The sequence below is a fragment of the Salmo trutta genome, chromosome 25 (assembly GCF_901001165.1).
Source record: "Salmo trutta chromosome 25, fSalTru1.1, whole genome shotgun sequence".
Classification (NCBI taxonomy): Eukaryota; Metazoa; Chordata; class Actinopteri; order Salmoniformes; family Salmonidae; genus Salmo; species Salmo trutta.
In genome coordinates this window covers 32,725,651-32,749,274 of record NC_042981.1, presented here as the reverse complement: position 1 = coordinate 32,749,274, position 23,624 = coordinate 32,725,651, and the positions used below count along the sequence as shown (strand labels likewise).

At 47.1% G+C, this 23,624-nt stretch overlaps 1 protein-coding gene across 4 annotated transcripts in view; it reads left to right on the top strand.

The window, feature by feature from the left end:
* The window catches only part of LOC115162445 (ral GTPase-activating protein subunit alpha-2), a 151,982-nt gene that overhangs the window by 24,987 nt on the left and 103,371 nt on the right, over positions 1-23,624 (top strand). For all 4 annotated transcript variants that reach the window (XM_029713754.1, XM_029713753.1, XM_029713752.1 and 1 more), the window contains exons 2-3: positions 9,900-10,010; positions 15,283-15,332. In XM_029713754.1, the coding sequence (XP_029569614.1) occupies positions 9,900-10,010; positions 15,283-15,332 (161 nt within the window). The remainder of the gene's footprint in view (positions 1-9,899; positions 10,011-15,282; positions 15,333-23,624) is intronic.

The following is a 23,624-nucleotide window of genomic DNA, read 5'->3' as shown; positions in this document are numbered from 1 at the left end:
ACCACATTCTTATCGGCAGACTCAACAGCCTTGGTTTCTCTAATGATTGCCTCGTCTGGTTCACCAACTACTTCTCAGATAGAGTTCAGTGTGTCAAATCGGAGGGCCTGTTGTCCGGACCTCTGGCAGTCTCTATGGGGGTGCCACAGGGTTCAATTCTCGGGCCGACTCTTTTCTCTGTATACATCAATGATGTTGCTCTTGCTGCTGGTGATTCTCTGATCCACCCCTACGCAGACGACACCATTCTGTATACATCTGGCCCTTCTTTGGACACATTGCTAACAAACCTCCAAACAAGCTTTAATGCCATACAACACTCCTTCCGTGGCCTCCAACTGCTTTTAAATGCTGCCTGCACCTGCCCGCCCGACTAGCATCACTACTCTGGACGGTTCTGACCTAGAATATGTGAATAACTACAAATACCTCGGTGTCTGGTTAGACTGTAAACTCTCCTTCCAGACTCACATTAAGCATCTCCTATCCAAAATTAAATCTAGAATCAGCTTCCTATTTCGCAACAAAGCCTCCTTCACTCTGGTAAAGCCCCGCCTTATCTCAGCTCACTGGTCACCACAGCAACACCCACCCGTAGCATGCGCTCCAGCAGGTATATTTCACTGTCATCCTCAAAAGCCAACACTTCCTTTGGCCGCCTTTCCTTCCAGTTCTCTGCTGCCAATGACTGGAACGAATTGCAAAAATATCTCCGTCTCTAACTTTAAGCATCAGCTGTCAGAGCGGCTTACCGATGGCTGTGTACAGGTACAGTGAATCTGTAAATAACACACCCAACTACCTCATCCCCATATTATTACTTACCCTCATGCTCTTTTGCACCCCAGTATCTCTACTTGCACATCATCATCTGCACATCTACCACTCCAGTATTAATGCTAAATTGTAATTATTTTGCCTCTATGGCCTATTTATTACCTACCTCCCTACTCTTCTACATTTGCACATACTTGCACAATCTTTCTTTTCTTTTGTGTTACTGACTGTTTGTTTGTTTATGTGTAACTCTGTTGTTTTTTTTAGCACTGCTTTGCTTTATCTTGGCCAGGTCGCAGTTGTAAATGAGAACTTGTTCTCAACTGGCCTACCTGGTTAAATAAAGGTGAAATAAAAAATATGATTGACGCCTTAGTACTGCTCTGCTGGTGTCCCTGGTTCTGGTTCATTTACTGTCAGTGGGATCCTCCGTGTGTTATCAAGGCCTCTGAATGAGCCTGCTCCTGCTATCCTTAATTTGCTTCCTAGTACTACCCTTTCCCTCCCTGTGAATTGCATCATGTGACAGGCGGCAGTGAAGTTTCCCTCGCCGCAGCTGGTTGCCATGGATTTATCATGAACCTCCTCTTAACGTGGTCCAAAGTCAGTGACTCCGAGCTGGGCCGTGGAGGGGGAGCGCCGAGCTGGGCCGTGGAGGGGGAGCGCCGAGCTGGGCCGTGGAGGGGGAGCGCCGAGCTGGGCCGTGGAGGGGGAGCGCCGAGCTGGGCCGTGGAGGGGGAGCGCCGAGCGGGGCCGTGGAGGGGGGGCGCGGAGCGGGGCCGTGGAGGGGGAGCGCCGAGCTGGGCCGTGGAGGGGGAGCGCCGAGCTGGGCCGTGGAGGGGGAGCGCCGAGCTGGGCCGTGGAGGGGGAGCGCCGAGCTGGGCTGCTGCTGGCTGATTGTACCTCTTTTTTTTTTTTTCTTTTTTTTTCTTTTTTTTTTGTGTGTTTTTTACACTTCCCTCCCTTGCTTCTCTCAGGTTGGCTTCCTGGTACTTGGTTTTAAAATAGCTGAGCTGTGGCTGTGTTGATGAAGATTTCTTAGCGTTTAGCACACTCAGAGGAGCAGGAGGAGGTGAGCTGGCGCCTGCTGTGCCCTACTGATGCCCCCATGGGGTGGCTGTTGTGGATGGACTGGGGTGAAAGAACGGGTGCCTGCTATGTAAGGTGTATGGAATTAATTGAGGACACTGTGGCAGTCACACAATGCCTACTGCCAAGCCTACACTCCTCCAATGGGGGGGCTTCTCTCTCTCTCTTATCCATCTCTCTCTGGGCCAAGGCACCAGCACTGAATCAAAACCAGAGAAAAAAGTATATTGTTTTAAAATACAATTCTCTCTCTTTGTTTGTTTGTTAGAGGTCGACCGATTATGATTTTTCAACGCCGATGACGATTTATTGGAGGACCAAAAAAAGCCGATACCGATTTAATCGGCTTTTTTAATTATTATTTTTTTATGTATTTATTTGTAATAATGACAATTACAACAATACTGAATGAACACTTATTTTAACTTAATACATAAATACTATCAATTTAGCCTCAAATAAATAATGAAACATGTTCAATTTGGTTTAAATAATGCAAAAACAAAGTGTTGGTGAAGAAAGTAAAAGTGCAATATGTGCCACGTAAGAAAGCTAACGTTTAAGTTCCTTGCTCAGAACATGAGAACATATGAGTCTTCAATATTCCCAGGTAAGAAGTTTTAGGTTGTAGTTATTATAGGACTATTTCTCTCTATACGATTTGTATTTCATATACCTTTTGACTATTGGATGTTCTTATAGTGTCATGCCCTGACCTGAGAGAAACGGGTTATTTCTTTATTTTGTTAGGTCACGTGTGGGGTGGGCATTCTGTTTTGTATTTCTTTGTTTTGGGCCGAGTATGGTTCCTAATCAGAGGCAGCTGTCTATCATTGTCTCTGATTAGGAATCAAACTTAGGCAGCCTTTTCCCACCTGTGTTTGTGGGTAGTTAAAATAAATATTCATCATGAGCAATCAACACGCTGCGCTTTGGTCCCCTCTCTACGACAGCCCTTACATATAGGCACTTTAGTATTGCCAGTGTAACAGTATAGCTTCCGTCCCTCTCCTCGCTCCTACCTGGGCTCGAACCAGGAACACATCGACAACAGCAACCCTCGAAGCAGCGTTACCCATGTAGAGCAAGGGGAACAACTCCACGAAGTCTGAGAGCGAGTGACGTTTGAAACGCTATTAGCGCGCACCCTGCTAACTAGCTAGCCATTTCACATCGGTTACACCAGCCTAATCTTGGGAGTTGATAGGCTTTAATTCATAAACAGCGTAATGCTTGAAGAATTGCGAAGAGCTGCTGGCAAAACGCACGAAGGTGCTGTTTGAATGAATGTTTACGAGCCTATAATAAGTTAACTTCACACAGTCCGCAATGAGCCAGGCGGCCCAAACGGCTGTATATACCCTGACTGCTTGCACGGAACGCTAGAGAAGTGACACAAATTCATGTTAGCAGGCGATATGAACTAAATATGCAGGTTTAAAAATATGTAGTTGTGTATTGATTTTAAAAGAAAGGCATTGATGTTTATGGTTAGGTACATTGGTGCAACGACAGTGCTTTTTTCGCAAATGCGCTTGTTAAATCATCACCCGTTTGTCGAAGTAGGCTGTGATTCGATGAGAAATTAACAGGCACCGCATCGATTATATGCAACGCAGGACACGTTAGATAAACAAGTAATATCATCAACCATGTGTAGTTAACTAGTGATTATGTTAAGATTGCTCGTTTTTTATAAGAAGTTTAATGCTAGCTAGCAACGTACCTTGGCTTCTTGCTGCCCTCGCGTAACAGGTAGTCAGCAGTAATCGGCAAATCGGTGGCCAAAAATACCGATTACCGATTGTTATGAAACCTTGAAATCGGCCATTCCGATTAATCGGTCGACCTCTAGTCTGTGTCCGTGTCTCTGTCTCTCTCTCTGTCTGTCTGTGTCTCTGTCTGTCGGCCAGAGTGATGGGGGGTTTCAGGTAGCTAACCCTGCATCCATCCATCAGCCTCCACATTTTTAGCCTCCCCCACAGCTCTGTGTTGTTGCCCCCCAGGTGAGTTAGCCTGGTTAAAAACCCACCCCTGTGTGCGTGTCTGCTCTGGGCCTCGTGCGAGAGACAGCCTCAATCTCTCCTATATCTCACTCCTCCTGACAGGCAGCCAGAGTGGGAACAGAGCTAGGTCTAAATGCTAATGAGTCTGTCTGATCACAGGTTGATCAGCTAGACCCTCCTGTATGAATGTGACATAGCATATTAATGACTCTGCGTGGTGTGAATGGCTGCCATTCATCTCCCTGCAGCTAGGGAACATTTCACACACGTTTCTACGGTAAATGGCTTCTTGTCGTTATGCCTACAGGAAGTGTTGATTCAGTTTGAACAGGTCGAGTATCCAGATGTTTTTACAGTGCGGTGTAAACATGTATGCTGCTTCAGATGACTGGATGACCAGTTCAACGTGATTGGCTAGGCCTAATGCACACACCAGTGGACCCTTAACCAATTAGAACACCGCCTAGTTGTAATGTAGGTACCGTTAAACATTCACTAGTCTAGAATGTCAACCATGCTTCATACCCAATTCACTTTCTCCACCAAATACATTCGAATTGTGTTAGTGTCTCCAGTCTAGTTGATTTGGTCCCGAGGCATGTCGGAGTGGTCTTGTATTGCACAGGAACCACCGGCCCAGTGTGCTGTAACCCTAGTTTAACCGTCGATGGCGCTGACGTAACGCCGACGCAGACAGGACTCCCGTGTTGACGTGATGTCATGTGACATCCCGAGACCTAGGCGTCAAACGGTCGTGACTTTTTCCATGTTATCTGACATCTTGGAGCCGGTCGGCTCCTTATCCTGAGAGAGAACAGTGAGGATAGACAGTCAGCCCTCTATCTCAGAGTGGAGAACGTGTTGTGTTTCTCTTCCTGAGTTACCTCTCTTTGAATATTTAATATGGCCATCAGGCATCGGCTCATCTGTCTAGCTGTTGCAGGTTGTTGTTCTGCAGCTGCGTCTCCCGCATAGGGACTCAACAGCTGCTCTGCTCTGACTGGCAACAGGAGATTATCTTGCACACGATCAGGAACCGTCAGTCGCGCGAAACTCTTAGGCCCAAGGTAGGATTCCTTTTCGTATTCCGTTGTGATTTCGTAAACAATTTTTGGGGGGTTTTCATTTTCAGTGTAGAAGACTTACTCCGGTAGCCCACTTCTTAACTCCTCTGGCATATGGCCCATATTCTAGTACTTTCCCCTACAGAGTGACTCAATAGTACTCTTGTGGCTTACTATCGTTTAAGAAACAAAGCATTAGCTCTGTGTCCGGACTGCCATTGCCAAGAGGCGGATTAGCGATTGGCTGAGTGGAATAACAAATAAACTGTTTGGAATAGGAACTGACCCCGGGTCTGTTCTCTGCTGTTGAACCTGTCCCGAACTCCTTTAGCCACACTCAACAATCACACCTTCCTCTGCTCCTCTGTACTGAGAGAGGTGCTATTGTGTTGGCACTCGCTCACTTCCACTCACAGAGAGGTCTCTCTGAGGAGTAAGATCAGGGAGCAGCAGTCCTGTTCCCCACAACAGTGAACAGCAGGACATCTCCTCTCCTCACATATCCATCCATCCATCCATCCATCCATCCATCCATCCATCTGCCGTAACAGTCAGTGCTGTGTGTAGATGACAGATGAATGGCTGGTGTTTTCCACGTTTCCCCTCCCGTTTCCCCTCCCGTTTCCATGTGATCAGGCAGCTCAGCTCTGTTGATCCTGTAGCTGTTGTATTTTCTCTGAAGGATTCAATATAATATCAGCCTCCTGCATTCCCCGGACCTGCAGAACCGGTTCTACGCACGTCGGCACGGCAACAAGAGAACTGAGAGCCCATTGAGTGGGGGGCATGGGGTCCCACAGGGTTCAATAAAGCCCTACCAAAACTCATGAAAGCACTAACCGTGCAAAGGAAGTCCATTGAAATGCACCAGTGTAAACGGCACTGTATTGTCTGTGTGGAAGATCTCTTGAGAATTCTTCCCTCTGTCAGAAATCGTCCCGTTCTCTCTGTGAACTTGTCTCTTGCTCCATCCGTCACGCTCCACAACCTGGCGAGAGGGATTTGAGCAGATGGAGAGCAGTGAGTCGATGTGCGAGGTAGAAAGAGCCGGATGACGGGCTCTGATGGGTCTGACATGCAGAAGGGCAGGACGTCAAACAGAAATGATCCAGCTCCACACACACACACACACATACGCACGCACGCGCACCGCCTCATGTTCAAGGGATTGGCGTAAACACAGATCTAGGTCAATCTATCAAATTCAGATGTTGATGATGGACAGAAAAGTAAACTTTGTGGGTTGTTGACTCGAAGTTCAACATTCCAATTTCCCAAGCACACAATTTCCAACCTAGCCAGGTTGACTAGTTGTTAGAACAACATGTTTGTTATTGCATGTATGCACAACTCCTTGTGTATTAAGCCACTCTGTGAAGCTACTTTGTTGTCCAAGTAAGAACTCCCCCTGGACAATAAAGGTTAGTGGGTTTAGTGGGTCTCCTGACAGCTGTAGGACAGGAATACGGGAGGAAGTGACCTGGGAATGGCTTTATCACCTGACCAATGACCCTCCGCTTGCACGCGTGCACTCCTTTCTCTTTTATGCTCTCTCTTTCTCACACACACACACACACACACACACACACACACACACACACACGACCCTCAAGCCCTCCTGATTCCCTCCTTCCCTGAGGATGTGCCTGCTGGTCCTCTCTCCCAGCAGGCTAGTGGGTTAGTGGGTGGGTACTGCTGATGAGTCAACATGTTTTCCTGAGCGGTAGGCAGGAAGCGCTCCAACACAATGAGCAGTGCTGAAAAGTGGACCATGTGAGGGGCTGAGATAAGAGCCCTGCCTTGGCCCTTGGTACTGGGTCTGTACTGTCTTGTGTCACTGGGAGTAGAGCTGGTAAGGTGCAGAGCACAGTGTGTTGTTATTATTCCAGCCCCTGTCTGAATAGAGACCTTTTGGATTTTCACCTTCAGGTTATTAGACCTGAAAGTTATTCATTAGACCTAGTAGCCTAAGGCTAGCTAAAATGCTCAACGATTTGGCTCATTGGGTCTATTCCTAGATCTACCACTGATTTGTTGTCTAGTGAAGGCGTCCGCATGCTTCGGTTTGGCTGGCGGCTACCCCAACTCGGCCAGTGGGCTCGTATACTCCATTAAAAGACTTTCACTCTAAAAAAGAAAAGCGACATTGGTACAGTATGTCCATTTTTAAGACACCGTAGCCAGTATACACTTCCTCAAAATAGTCAGAATTCATCTGGTCATTTTAAGAAATCTGTCATAAATTTAGCTGTTTTTGCAAAGGATGTCTTAGTCGTGCAATTTTGCATCTGACCAGGATGTTTGGTGCAGTATTTCTCAAGTGAACAAAATGTGAAGGAGGTTCGAGTCATCTCTCGTTGAATGACAGCAGGCACAGTATTGAAGAATTCCTACGGTTGACTAATTGCCGATGGGGACATGGGCGTTTGACTTGGGCGTTTGACTTGGGCTTGCCATGAGAAAAAAACAAACATGTTTTGTGCCCGAACAGCTGAAAAACTCCTTGCTGAAGTCCTAAACGAACAAAAACGTCACCAAATGTTGTCAGAATAGCTTGTGCATATATTATGAACTGTTTTGGCTGGGAAGCACGTGGATGCCTTAAAGCAGACAGTGAGTTTTTTTATTGATGGGCTGATGGGGGGGTGTGTGTGTGTGTGTGTGTGTGTGTGTTTTAAGTATGACAGCGTGGTGTGAACTAAAAGGACTGTGTGATTAGCTCAGTGACTGCATACCAGCACCAGCATGCCAAATGAGAGAGGGGGAGATTGGATGGATGTCGGGAGAGAGGCAGTGTCAAGCCCCCCCCCCCTCCAAATGATTCACAATCTTTCGAAAGTGCTTAGTGTGCTAGTGAACGTGTGCAGGAAAGGATATTATGCCAGTGTGTTAATAGGATCTCAATGGAATTTCCCTTGTTGGGAAATATGACACTTTCTGTGAAGGAGACATATCTGTCGGGCTGTTGTTTTTTGCACAGGGCTTAGGGCAGTCGGGTCAAGTGTAATGTTTAACCTGATCGAGTAGTCTTATTTTGTAAACATTGCTTAAAGATTTTTAAATGTGTCTATAGCTGGTGGGGGATCTGCAGAATGTAATGAAAGGAGGACTATGCAGGCTGGAGAATGGTCGTCTCTGCTCTACATTTTATTACGTTCTCCCTCCCTAGTCCCAACATTTCACTCATTTATGCGCTACTGTGTATTTTTCCCTGTTTTGCTGCCGGTATTCAAAGGATAGTGTCACATGGGAATACTGCCGTATAAAATGGGCTACTCTGCTGCTTCTGGCGTTTTGTTGTTATTGTGGTTTTAATAGTTAGCCTAGCATTACGTATTGTGTTGCACGTGGTGCTGAAATTCCACTCTGTTGCAGATGACTGTGATGGACATTCCAATATCAGGCCTTATTCTATATTCCGATTCAATCAGATCAGAGCTGCAGTCGGATTAGCCTGAGAACTCAGGACAAGAGCAGCTCTTGTCTCATCCAGGACCAGTTCCTCTGTGATGGCCATTGTTTTCCTTTAACTGTGGGCCAGATCCATGGAACACCGGTTCAAACTCTATTGCCAGGGCGATATCCATGATTCTTCATTATCGGTGTTTTGATCTGGGGGCAAACATAAATCACAAGACGGACTGTCATTGTCCCACAGTGGCTGGCTGGATACAACTACCAGCAGTCCCCCTGAGCCATTTCCTGGAGACTATCTGGGCTAGGTTCGGGCCCCGTCCAGTTGACTGGTGGTTGATGGTGTATTGAACAGAACTGAGGACCAGGACAGACTAGAGCCTCAACAGAAGGTGAATCTTAATTGCTCAATTAGGGGGAAGAAGTCTACCCCTGTTAAATGTTCTCATCACAGTTGAACATAACTTGGAAGAGAAAAGTTCTGTGACTGATGCCAAGCCTGATTCTGGATTGGTTTACATCCTAATAGGAACATGATGACATTCTAGCCTGGTCGCAGAGCTTTGTGCTTTTTAGTCATCTTTGTCATGTTGTTTTTAGCATGCCAACAAATACAAGAGGAGTTGGCTGAAGAATAGATCTGCTAGCAGGCTAGAGCTAGCCAAGACCTACTGTGTGTGTGTGTGTGTGTGTGTATATGACTGCTGCTGGTCCTGTTCCCCCAGCCATCACCTGAGGTCAACATGCCTCGACCCTGGCCTTGAAACCTCTACACTCTCTCCCTCATCTCCATAACAGATCACCCTCAACCACCAACACAACACCGCTCACACACCACACATGGCTAAGAGCTTTTACAGTTTGGTGAGCTATTAGTTTCATTTAAACTAATTTAACAAACAAACAAAAAACCATCTTTGAATCAAGGTGTTATGCAGAGGGTTGGATGAGAGTTGTACGGAATGTAGGTTAAAGTAAGGTTGTCCCAGATTCTGGAATTGGACACAGCTTGCGCTAGTGAAGTCCCATTGACAGATGTGTAATGGGCCTGTCCTCCTAGAGCGAGGTCTACGCTCTCAGTTCCATTTCTATGGCTCTGCCCTCCCCTGTACCTCAGTATGTCCCTGCTCATCAGTGATGCTCCTTGGGGATTCCATTCTCCACTCAGCCACGTGGATACCTCCCTTTTAATGATCTGCACCATTTAAACAGACAGCATCCACTGAGTTAACCGCTTTCTTTATAGCATGGTGGGCTAGCCTAATTAGCGGTTTTCCCTCTCAAACGCCTTGGTGTGCTGTTATTTAAATCCTCACATCCATTGAATTACCAAGGATGTTTAAGCTTCTGATTTATGTATGACCACATATGTTTGATTGAGACATGGGAGAGAATTACGGATAATTGTCTCACTGGAATTTTTCATTGTTAGACTGTAATGGCAGCGATTTTTACATTTTGGCCAGTTTCACTAAACAACAATCCTTTTTGTTTGTCTGGCAGTTGAACATTGATCTGACGGTGTGTTTCTGTCTGTTTCCTTTTGCAGATATCATTGAGAAGAGTGAATTGAAGACCTTCTTCGAAAGCAACTGTTCGCAGATTTATTTTATCTTCTATGAAAATTTCATTACACTGGAAAGTAACTTAAAGCAAAAAGGTAAGGAAGGTGCCTGTGTGTCTGTTTTAAAAAAGGGCCTATGACTACTACCCCAGGATCTACCCCAGTAGTAGTGTATAACTAGCTGGGTAAACTACCCCAGGATCTACCCCAGTAGTAGTGTATAACTAGCTGGGTAAACTACCCCAGGATCTACCCCAGTAGTAGTGTATAACTAGCTGGGTAAACTACCCCAGGATCTACCCCAGTAGTAGTGTATAACTAGCTGGGTAAACTACCCCAGGATCTACCCCAGTAGTAGTGTATAACTAGCTGGGTAAACTACCCCAGGATCTACCCCAGTAGTAGTGTATAACTAGCTGGGTAAACTACCCCAGGATCTACCCCAGTAGTAGTGTATAACTAGCTGGGTAAACTACCCCAGGATCTACCCCAGTAGTAGTGTATAACTAGCTGGGTAAACTACCCCAGGATCTACCCCAGTAGTAGTGTATAACTAGCTGGGTAAACTACCCCAGGATCTACCCCAGTAGTAGTGTATAACTAGCTGGGTAAACTACCCCAGGATCTACCCCAGTAGTAGTGTATAACTAGCTGGGTAAACTACCCCAGGATCTACCCCAGTAGTAGTGTATAACTAGCTGGGTAAACTACCCCAGGATCTACCCCAGTAGTAGTGTATAACTAGCTGGGTAAACTACCCCAGGATCTACCCCAGTAGTAGTGTATAACTAGCTGGGTAAACTACCCCAGGATCTACCCCAGTAGTAGTGTATAACTAGCTGGGTAAACTACCCCAGGATCTACCCCAGTAGTAGTGTATAACTAGCTGGGTAAACTACCCCAGTAGTAGTGTATAACTAGCTGGGTAAACTACCCCAGGATCTACCCCCAGTAGTAGTGTATAACTAGCTGGGTAAACTACCCCAGGATCTACCCCCAGTAGTAGTGTATAACTAGCTGGGTAAACTACCCCAGGATCTACCCCAGTAGTAGTGTATAACTAGCTGGGTAAACGACCCCAGTAGCAGAGCGTGTAACTAGCTGGGTAAACGACCCCAGTAGCAGAGCGTGTAACTAGCTGGGTAAACGACCCCAGTAGCAGAGCGTGTAACTAGCTGGGTAAACGACCCCAGTAGCAGAGCGTGTAACTCGCTGGGTAAAGGACCCCAGTAGCAGAGCGTGTAACTCGCTGGGTAAAGGACCCCAGTAGCAGAGCGTGTAACTCGCTGGGTAGAGGACCCCAGTAGCAGAGCGTGTAACTCGCTGGGTAAAGGACCCCAGTAGCAGAGCGTGTAACTCGCTGGGTAAAGGACCCCAGTAGCAGAGCGTGTAACTCGCTGGGTAGAGGACCCCAGTAGCAGAGCGTGTAACTCGCTGGGTAGAGGACCCCAGTAGCAGAGCGTGTAACTCGCTGGGTAGAGGACCCCAGTAGCAGAGCGTGTAACTCGCTGGGTAGAGGACCCCAGTAGCAGAGCGTGTAACTCGCTGGGTAGAGGACCCCAGTAGCAGAGCGTGTAACTCGCTGGGTAGAGGACCCCAGTAGCAGAGCGTGTAACTCGCTGGGTAGAGGACCCCAGTAGCAGAGCGTGTAACTCGCTGGGTAGAGGACCCCAGTAGCAGAGCGTGTAACTCGCTGGGTAGAGGACCCCAGTAGCAGAGCGTGTAACTCGCTGGGTAAACGACCCCAGTAGCAAAGTGTATAATTAGTATGCCAGCAGCATACCACCCTTCATCCCACTGCTTGCTTGTTTCTGAAGCTAAGCAGGGTTGGTCCTGGTCAGTCCCTGGATGGGAGACCAGATGCTGCTGGAAGTGGTGTTGGAGGGCCAGTAGGAGGCACTCTTTCCTCTGGTCCAAAATAAATGTCCCACTGCCCTGTGTTGGATGCCGTCTTTCGGATGGGATGTTAAACGGGTGTCCTGACTCTGAGGTCATTAAAGATCCCATGGCACTTATCTTAAGAGTAGGGGTGTTAACCCCGGTGTCCTGGCTAAATTCCCAATCTGGCCCTCATACCATCATGGCCATCTAATCATCCCCAGCTTACAATTGGCTCATTCATCCCCCTCCTCTCTCCTGTAACTATTCCCCAGGTCGTTGCTGTAAATGAGAATGTGTTCTCAGTCAACTTACCTGGTAAAATAAAACTAGCTGAGTAATGATGTTTTCAGCTCGTTCAGAGCCGGTGTGTTCAATTCTGCGCGGGGGGGGGGGGGGGGGGGGGGGGGTTGTAGTTTTCATTCCAACGACTTCCCTTAGCTGTTCAAAGCCAATTAGATGAACATAAATTCAGATCTGGTATTACATTGCAGCAGGTTAATGATTTGAGTGTGCAACCAAGGTGATGTTCAGTGATTTTTGGGACCATTCAGAGGTGAAAAAGACAACTAGCAAGACGAGGCACAAAGCCCTAAATCAAATCAAGCTTGTTTTATATAGTACATTTCAGACATGAATGCAACACAATGCCCTTCACAGCAAAAAGCTACTTAAATTAAAAAATATATTTATATATTTACTACACAACAAACATAAGAGGATAAAAAACTAAAGAATCACAATAAAAACTGAGAGACTAAAAAAAGCAAAGCTAAAAAGATCTCTTTTAAATATGTCCACAGTTTCGGCCACCCACAGGTTCTCTGCAGGCTGTTCCAGTGGCTGGGAGCATAGTAACTAAAGACCGTCTCTCCATGCCTCTTGGTCCTAGGCTTTGGGATAGTTAAAAGGCCAGTTCCAGAGGATCTGAGGGACCTACTGGGTACATAACTCAAAAGCATGTCTGATTTTGATCATGTATAGAGCTTATGTACTACATGTTGAAATGTAATTTAACACCACCTCAGCCCACCGTGGGAATCTGGGGAACTATAGGAATGTCATTATTTTAGGGTTTGTTTCATACAGTTGAAGTCGGAAGTTTACATACACTTAGGTTGGAGTCATTAAAATGTGTTTTTCAACCACTCCACAAATTTCTTGTAAACAAACTATAGTTTTGGCAAGTAGGTGGTTATCCTCTTTGCTGCAGGAGGGACTGGTGCACTTTACAAAATAGATGACATCATGAGGTAGGAAAAATATGTGGATATATTGAAGCAACATCTGAAGACATCAGTCAAGAAGTTAAAGCTTGGTCACAAATGTGTCTTCCAAATGGACAATGACCCCAAGCATACTGTCAAAATTGTGGCAAAATGGTTTAAGGACACCAAAGTCAAGGTATTGGAGTGGCCATCACAAAGACCTGACCTCAATCCTGTAGAGAATGTGTGGTCAGAACTGAAAAAGTGTGTGCGAGCAAGGAGTCCTACGAACCTGACTCAGTTACACCAGCTCTGTCAGGAGGAATGGGCCAGAATTCACCCAACTTATTGTGGGAAGCTTGTGGAAGGCTACCCAAAACGTTTGACCCTCGTTAAACAATTTTAAAGGTAATGCTACCAAATACTAATTGAGCGTATGTAAACTTCTGACCCACTGGGAATGTAATGAAATAAATAAAAGCTGAAATAAATTCTCTCTACTATTATTCTGACATTTCACATTCCTAAAATAAAGTGGTGATCCTAACTGACCTAAGATGGGGAATTTTTACTAGGATTAAATGTCAGGAATTGTGAAAAACTGAGTTTAAATGTTTTTGGCTAAGGTGTATGTAAACTTCCGACTTCAACTGTATATCTTCTGTCACTGAAATATATCTGTTCCAGAGTAGAAAGCGTGTATTAGTACAAGGGTTCCCAAACTTTCTTGCGTCTGGGACCCCTTCTGTGATAGCGAATTCATCAGGGACCTCCTCATATCACAACACAACTCCTACTTTAGAGTGCATTAAAAATAGCATATAAGCAGTTTTTACCTTGACTTCTGCCGTGCCTGGCCGGACTAATCAAGTCTCGGGTCCTGGGAAAGAACATTTTAAAGGCCCCCCTCTTGGCATCAGGGAGAACATTTCCAATCTAATTTCCCGCAATTCTACATGTGTTGCCTTGGTGCAGAGAACAACATTTTTGGCGAATACAGGAAGAATGGAGTTGACGAAATTGATCAATGATTGAGTGCTGTGGATACCAATATCCCTATGAGCCTCCCAGGCCCATGTTGTGCATCAAAGGGTTTAAGAACGTAAATTGTGTATGAATAATATTACATTGTATTGTACCCTACAAACTTTTTCCATCGATCTCTTGTCCAAAATGTGTTTGTTGCTAGCAATATTCATAACAAACATCTAAATGCATAATAATAATATTTTCAGATCTGGCTGCAGACCTCTGCAGTACTTCACCTTGGGAACCCCTGGATTAGTATTGCTGGGAGCTAATAATAACCTAGAAAGTGCATCATAGCAAGCGTATATTTCCCAGAACCCTCTCCTTCTCAGAACACACTCCACACTGACATTACTCCTTGAGTTTAGTGCAGGATTCTCAGAGACATGTACTCTAGGTAAACCCGTTTAGATAGAGGGAGGAGAACAGAGAAGAGCTTGATCTGGCCCGTTATCTAACCCAAGGTGGAGTTACACTACACTCCGATCGAAGTGCTTAGTGGGTACAGCACAGCCAGGGGTTGTTTCTGGACAGGGCCTTCTCTACCCCCCCCCCCCCCTGCTGTCACTCTGTTTGTTGATGAATGGGCTCTGTAACACACACCCCTCTGTGGGTCCTCTCCCCAAGTCCCCTTCCAGCACTTACTCTGAGCCCTGGGTGACTACCTCCATGTTTAATGCATGCTCCGTCGTAGGGCCTTCAATAATTAACCCCCTCCACTTTCCCCATCCTCACTACTCTTTTAAAGCACTGTTCTGATGACATGGTTGAGAGGGGATGACTTCAGCCTCCATGTTGTCCTCCTCACAGCTTCAGACCCTAGCTCTATTTTGATCATGACCTTGGGAGGAAGTGACCTCCGGTATATCGTTGTAGAGATCTTTTATACACAGACAGACACACACAGACACACACACAGACACACAGACACACAGACACAGACAGGATCATGAAAGTCACACGGCTGTCAGGGCTTTGGAATGATGAAGTACGTTAGTCACGTTCATCCTGGCCCTAGAGAGCTGCAGGGTCTGCCAGTTCTCATCCAAGTCAATATGTCTCACTTCATTGTAAGAGAGAACTCGCATCCCCAGTGTTGTGATCAATGTGATCTGGATGATAAGCAGATGCTGGACTACAGAAGGAAGTTTGGAAACCACTGAAGTGAAAGGAAGTACACGTTTCTGACAGGTTCCAAACCCCAATGTTGAACTGTCTTTTATGGATGAAACTGACTCTCTTCTCTCTTTCAGGGAACAAATCTCAGAGGGAGGAGCTGGACTCTATCCTCTTTATTTTTGAAGTAAGTCTGTACCTTTCTGTTCTGAATGATGATGATTCTCTGTCTGATGTCTAGTGACAGTTCCAGCCATAGACATGGATCAGATCTGTCTCTGGGGTTATGGCATTTCAACCTGTTTACTCAGCTCTGCATTCAGCTGAAGGGAGGGGCCAACACCGTTTCCTTGGCGCTAATTCGACCTGCCTGCCTACTTCCTGAATTCACCTCAAATAGAAAAGGAAAGGGGGTTGTTAAGAAATAAATAGACCCAGCTTGATGGTTTTTCACCAGTGTTGATGGCAGAAACCTTGCTGTGTACTGTATTCATTTGCAGGGTTTTTGTTCAGTAGAGATGAGTGTTGTGTGGGCTACATGGTTTATAAACAGCTTGACTGATGTCATTCTCCAGTCTGGTGCTTCTCCTGGAGGTTAAAGTCCCCCACCTTGTTTTCCCACCTGACTCAAACAGCAACTCCAGTTTCCAATGCAAACGGGCAGCTCTCCACTAACATTTGGTCCTGGCAGGGCCGGGCTGGCTGGCAGTCTCTGGAGGAGAGGCGAAGAGAAGCTAGAAGAGAGCATATGTCCAGGTCCTTTCAGTGGAAATGGAGTCTGTGTGAGGGGAGTGTTTTTCTCACTGTGTCGACAGAGGTCATTCTAGCAGGACAGAGGAAGAGGAGACCAGGGCTGAGGTCTGGACATGGGCCCACTGGTCTCTCAGTGTGAGATCGAGGCTAAACGGTGTCAGCAGGCCATATACTCTACTCCAGGGACGGGAAACTGGCAGCCACTGTGGCCCCTCATGATGAGTTCAGATTTTTTGTGGCCCCCACTCCAATCAAAGTTGCCTGTCCCTTCTCTACTCTGTCAGAGAGCTACCCAGGCATCTTCACCGTATTCTAATTTTACATCATATATATATATATAGTGCTTTATTGGCATGCTGGTATTGCAGGTGTACGCGATATCCTGTGTTACTGACAGTCAGCTGCTTACAGTCTTTCTCCTGTATTGACCGTTGAGTGAGAACTTCACGGACGGAGTTCAAACTGTATTTGTGATACCGGACTTTCACCTGACTGAACTTCTCTCTCCGTACATTTTGAAACCTGGACTCCAGTCAAGCTGACATCCAACCCGGTATTGACAGGAAGTGCTCTCTGTCTGTTCATGTGGCATGAAGCTAGGCTTCAGTCTGGCTTTCTGTCTCCCTCCACAGCACGAGAAGTCTATCTCCCTCCGCACGCGCCCAGTCATATGGCCTCGGATTCCACATGCCTTTTTTAAATATATTTCTAGGTTATCCTTTGAAAAAGAACTAATATTGAAAGCAGCTTAACCCAAGTGTGTTCCCCTTTAGCCCCGTGTGCTTTTAGTGTGCCGAGAAGATAAGCTCTGAGTGGTGTGTACAGGACCGATACGAACAGCTTTGATCCTCAACTGACACACTGTGTTCCCTTCTCTCTGAGCTGCTAGATTAGACATGTTGGATCGGACGTGGCTGTTTATAACAGTACGGACTTGATATACCAGGTCTTTCTGCGAGAGAGTACACCTGCCACTAATGGGTGTCGTTTTGTGTTCAGCCACCAAAGAAAGCATTCACTTGTACAGTGTAAAGGGGATAGATTGTACAGTAGAAAAGGCCTGGAATAAGTTCCTAGAAGGTTTTTGAAGGTTCTCAAGGGAGGGCATGTGCCTGTTGTCGGGCCCTTCGGTGCTGTGTCTTTGTACTCTTGCTTTTGGATCAGATTCAAATTGCCGACGTCTTGTGCCGTGAACTGCAATGCCCCTAGTACTGTAGCAAGTCTGTATCAGCCGTTTTAGTTAGGCTCGTCAATCAACCATAAAGTCATCCTCAGACACCCACCTCTGTGCTGTGTGACTGGATGGCTGCAAGGATAAAGCCATTAGTCACTCCGCCACGCTTTGTGACACACTTTTTAATGAGGCTTGACAGACGGGCCAAGAATAAAGGATCTCTCTGCCTTCAATAACCCACTTCGTGAATTCATCCGTGTAAGTCTCCAGATACCCCACTGAAAGTAGCAAGCTACCTGCTCCAAGTTGTCTCAGCTCTCCAAGGAAAGATGAGAAACTAGGCTACAGATTCCCCGTCCGTCAAACTAAGACCCCATCTCTGGGCCTACTTGACGTGTCCCCAGCGTGTTATTGTTTTGACCTGGCTGTGCTGTGGAGATGGTGCGGTATGTGAGCCCCCTTTCTGAGGGTGGCTGGGGGGGGGGGTCATCCTCTGTGTAGCAGAGCCTGCTCGAGGGGTAATGGGTCTTTTTTGTTTTCCCTCAACCCAGCACCCCCACCCCCTGCCGTCGTCACCCGCCACCTCCCTGCTCTCTCTGTGTGTGGTGGCATTGTCAGGGACAGCTTGCGCTGTTGCACTCGCGTGTTGCGTGTGTGTGTTGTGTGGTTACACCACGGTATGATGAGGCGCAGAGAGCCTGTGTACTGCTCTTCATGCCACAGACACATAATGTCATAGCATACCTGTACGTCTGCCCTTCAATACACCTCTTAACACACACAGTTAACGAGTTCAGTAACCAGCCTAATCAAATTCTGCCCCTGCCAATACCGAACCGATGCCCGTGCCGTCCCTTATTCAGTCCATGTTTTAGACAACCTATTAGTGCTACAGTCAAATGCCTGTTTTCTCTTGAATGACCTCACTCACTGATCTAATGCACAACAGAAACGGACTGATTCCTCTCAGCCAGACGCATCACATTAACCCCATATGGGACGGACATCCAGCGAAAAATCCTATCGCCATTAGCATAACAAAATGTAATTTATTTTTTTTCAATTTTTTTTTCAAATTATATCATTTTATAGATACACCTCTCCTGAATCGAACCACGTCGTCCGATTTCAAAAAGGCTTTACAGCAAATGCAAAACATTAGATTATGTTAGAGGAGTATATCGTAAAAGTAGCCAAAAAACAGCTAAATGCAGCACTAACCTTTTACAAACTTCATCAGATGACACACCTAGGACATCATGTTACACAATGCATGCATTCTTTTGTTCGATAAAGTTCATATTTATATATAAAAACAGCATTTTACATCGGCACGTAACGTTGACTAACTATTTTCCCTCAAATGCATCCGGTGAAACAGTGCTACAATTTACTAAATTACTATTCGAAAACATTTTTAAAATGTAATATTGTCATTCTAAGATTTATAGATGAATATCTCTTGAAAGCACCTGCAATGCCAGATTTAAAAATAACTTTACTGGGTAATCACACTTTGCGATAAAAGGGGATGCGATACTCAGAAAATTAGCTAGTAAATATAGGTCTGCGCCATCTTGGAACAATCGCATATCACATCTAGTCTTGTATACTATTGTCAATAATCCCTTACCTTTGGTTGTCTTCATCAGAAAGCACTTCCAGGAATCCCAGGTCCACAACAAATGTATTTTCGTTCGAAAAAATTACTCCTTTATGTTCCAAGAGCTTGTTCTTGTTAGCGCGTCTGAAGGCTGATCCAAATGCTCCGTCGGCCGCGGGACAGCTATTTCGAGAAAATGCAATTTTTTCCCCCATTTAGGTTCGTTCAAACATGTCAAACGTTGTATAACATAAATCTTCAGGGCATTTTTCAACAAGAGAGCCAATAAGATTCGAGGGGTACGATTGCATTGTGTTTCAAAACGTTTCGAAAGGGGAGGGAAGCCAGGGCCACCGGCGTCATAATGGTGATTGCCCTCCTCATGCGTCTCATTCATTCAGTTTTAACAGTAGGAGACTCAAACCACTTTGTAAAGGCTGGGGACATCTAGTGAAAGCAATAGGAAGTGCTCAATGAACCATTGCTCACTGTGTGGATTACAGGCAAAGATGTGAAGTTGAGTCCACAATTCAGAATTCCACATCCTGTTACGATCGGTCTCGGGGTTTTGACTGCCATATGAGTTCTGTTATACTCACAGACACCATTCAAACAGTTTTAGAAACTTTAGGGTGTTTTCTATCCACAAGTATTAATTATATGCATATCCTAGCTTCTGAGTTTGAGTCGGAGGCCGTTTAAAATGGGCACGAATTCTTTTCAAAAATTGCTGTAGCGCCCTCTATCCTAGGGGAACGCCAAGAGGTTAACAGGGTATCACACGTTCAAAGGCAACCGTCAGAGGAGATGCCGCAGCGTGACATAAAAGCCGAGGACAGAGGGCTGCTAGCCTGCACTGCACGCTGCATGTTTGCTAAGTCATGCTGTGAATACCACCTCTGTTGAACTTGATCGACCCTGGCTGCCTCCCATGAAACACTTGCCTGCCTTCACTCAGATTGGCAGTAGGCGTAACGGCTGCTTTCTCCCAGCCCTGGCCTGCCTCTACCCATCACTTCCTCACTTTCCTCTGTGTCCTCACTGCCAAGAGGGAGCAGGCTTTCGCTAGGCCACTGCAGCGGACACTACACGCTAGAATAGGTACACACTGACTGCACAGTATCTGCCCCTAGTCTACAAGTGGGCTAATCAGTCAACGTCCTTGCAGTAGTTCATATGATGAGGCCACACTGGATGTAGATGCTTTAGGGTGTGTGTGTGTGTGTGTGTGTGTGTGTGTGTGTGTGTGTGTGTGTGTGTGTGTGTGTGTGTGTGTGTGTGTGTGTGTGTGTGTGTGTGTGTGTGTGTGTGTGCACCTTCCTTATATTGAGTTGCACCCCCTTTTGGCCTTAGAACAGCCTCAATTGGTCGGGGGAATGGACTTTACAATGTTGACTCCAATGCTTCCCACAGTTGTCAAGTTGGCTGGATGTCCTTTGGGTGGTGGACCGTTCTTGATACACACAGGAAACTGTTGAGCCTGTAAAACCCAGCAGCGTTGCAGTTCTTGATGCACTCAAAGCGGTGCGCCTGGCACCTACTACCATACCCCGTTCAGAGACACTTCAATCTTTTGTCTTGCCCATTCACCCTCTGAATGGCACGCGTACACAGTCCAAGGCTTGTCTCAAGGCTTGTCTCAAGGCTTACAAATCCTTATTAAACCCGTCCCCTCCACTTCATCTACACTGATTTGAAGTGGATTTAACAGGTGATCAATAAGGGATCACAGCTTTCACCTGGATTCACCTGGTCAGTCTGTCATAGATAGAGGTGTTCATAATGTTTTGTACAGTCAGTGTAGATACAGAACATCAGTCAGTCTTCAGGCTACACACTTTTCAATTAATTACAGATTATTTCCTGCTGTACCGACAAATTGCAGCACATTTGAGTAGGTGGATGAGGAACAGTTGTGAAACGCTGTGGAAGAGCGGCACTAATTACAGCAAGTAGGTGGAAGTTATGGAACATCGCTCTAGACCTCTGGCGTCATTGTCACAAGACAGGACTCCCAGACCCACTGACACATGGTTATTTACCCTCCCTTGTGGCAGAGGTGACGGGTCAGTGGACAGGACATCATTGGAAATTCGTGAGAGGCACACACAAATAGTAAGTTATTTTTGTGTGCAGTACACAAGTTTGTATACAGTGCATTTCAATCACAGATAAAGACAGTTTTGTTGATCTCGGGGTTGTGAGACTGGCTGTGGTTCTGACCAGGTTAAGGGTTGTAAGACTGGCTGTGGCCCTGTGGTTCTGACCAGGTTAGGGGTTGTGAGACTGGCTGTGGTTCTGACCAGGTTAGGGGTTGTGAGACTGGCTGTGGTTCTGACCAGGTTAGGGGTTGTGAGACTGGCTGTGGTTCTGACCAGGTTATGGGTTGTGAGACTGGCTGTGGTTCTGGCCAGGTTAGGGGTTGTGAGACTGGCTGTGGCCCTGTGGTTCTGACCAGGTTAGGGGTTGTGAGACTGGCTGTGGTTCTGGCCAGGTTAGGGGTTGTGAGACTGGCTGTGGCCCTGTGGTTCTGACCAGGTTAAGGGTTGTGAGACTGGCTGTGGTTCTGACCAGGTTAGGGGTTGTGAGACTGGCTGTGGTTCTGGCCAGGTTAGGGGTTGTGAGACTGGCTGTGGCCCTGTGGTTCTGACCAGGTTAAGGGTTGTGAGACTGGCTGTGGTTCTGACCAGGTTAGGGGTTGTGAGACTGGCTGTGGTTCTGGCCAGGTTAGGGGTTGTGAGACTGGCTGTGGCCCTGTGGTTCTGACCAGGTTAGGGGTTGTGAGACTGGCTGTGGTTCTGGCCAGGTTAGGGGTTGTGAGACTGGCTGTGGCCCTGTGGTTCTGACCAGGTTAGGGGTTGTGAGACTAGCTGTGGTTCTGATCAGATTAGGGGTTGTGAGACTGGCTGTGGTTCTGACCAGGTTAGGGGTTGTGAGACTGGCTGTGGTTCTGACCAGGTTAGGGGTTGTGAGACTGGCTGTGGTTCTGACCAGGTTAGGGGTTGTGAGACTGGCTGTGGTTCTGACCAGGTTAGGGGTTGTGAGACTGGCTGTGGTTCTGACCAGGTTAGGGGTTGTGAGACTGGCTGTGGTTCTGACCAGGTTAGGGGTTGTGAGACTGGCTGTGGTTCTGACCAGGTTAGGGGTTGCGAGACTGGCTGTGGTTTTGACCAGGTTAGGGGTTGCGAGACTGGCTGTGGTTTTGACCAGGTTAGGGGTTGCGAGACTGGCTGTGGTTCTGACCAGGTTAGGGGTTGCGAGACTGGCTGTGGTTCTGACCAGGTTAGGGGTTGCGAGACTGGCTGTGGTTCTGACCAGGTTAGGGGTTGCGAGACTGGCTGTGGTTCTGACCAGGTTAGGGGTTGCGAGACTGGCTGTGGTTCTGACCAGGTTAGGGGTTGCGAGACTGGCTGTGGTTCTGACCAGGTTAGGGGTTGCGAGACTGGCTGTGGTTCTGACCAGGTTAGGGGTTGCGAGACTGGCTGTGGTTCTGACCAGGTTAGGGGTTGCGAGACTGGCTGTGGTTCTGACCAGGTTAGGGTTGCGAGACTGGCTGTGGTTCTGACCAGGTTAGGGGTTGCGAGACTGGCTGTGGTTCTGACCAGGTTAGGGGTTGCGAGACTGGCTGTGGTTCTGACCAGGTTAGGGGTTGCGAGACTGGCTGTGGTTCTGACCAGGTTAGGGGTTGCGAGACTGGCTGTGGTTCTGACCAGGTTAGGGGTTGCGAGACTGGCTGTGGTTTTGACCAGGTTAGGGGTTGCGAGACTGGCTGTGGTTCTGACCAGGTTAGGGGTTGCGAGACTGGCTGTGGTTCTGACCAGGTTAGGGGTTGCGAGACTGGCTGTGGTTCTGACCAGGTTAGGGGTTGCGAGACTGGCTGTGGTTCTGACCAGGTTAGGGGTTGCGAGACTGGCTGTGGCCCTGTGATTCTGTAACCAGGGGACCTCCGAGTGAAGTGTGTGTGTCTGCTTCCCCAGTATCTGGGCTGCGACCCGACTCTGAGCCCAGCCATCTGTCACCCAGCCCCTGACTCACCACTCTGAGCCCAGCCATCTGTCACCCAGCCCCTGACTCACCACTCTGAGCCCAGCCATCTGTCACCCAGCCCCTGACTCACCACTCTGAGCCTAGCCATCTGTCACCCAGCCCCTGACTCACCACTCTGAGCTCAAGGCTGCTCTGACCTACAGACTGGGAAAGCCCCAGTCTTTCCAGAATACACAGAATACACTTCAATAGGGTGTTGCTCAGAGGGTTTTTAATATACCTTATTTGATGCAACACCCTCTATGGCAATATGCCTTTGGGTAAATGAAAGCAGACAGAAAAGGAGAGCTCTGTGAGCTAAATTGATGTTATTTCTCTCCACTATTTTTGGATATCAGCCAGCGACTGAACACTCTGTAGTTTTCTGTGTGTAGACCCTAGGGACTCAGGCCAGCCTACTCTCCAGTCAGTGCTGTAGTAGAGAGACAGGACGGTAATCATGTTATGAAGGAAAGAGGACATGGAGGAGAGGAACGCGCTCGATTTACACAGCTCTCATGATTTACTGTGCTAGTCTCTGCCGTCGCTCACGGGGGCAGACGATTGGCCGTGATTGATGTCAGTTTAACCGCTCGCCGCAGAGCCGAACCATTAAAATGCTGGGTATGTAAATGTGAATGTTCCAAGTAGGTCATGAATAAAATAATGTCAACCTGTATCGTGGCTGCCCGTCAACGCCTCTCCTCTGTCTCTGGGTTAATGGCCTCATCTTCCCCTTCGTGTGCATCAAGGGTGGAAGAGCTCAATGGCTTTTTTTATTGGCTTGTTTTCTACTAGCCGACATCCTTCAGGAGAATGAGCATGGAGCCACTGTGTTTTCCTCCTCTCCGGTTTGGATTAGGATTGTCAGATCTTCTGCTGCAAATATCAATGCTTATTTACAAGCGTTGGCGCTTGCAAAG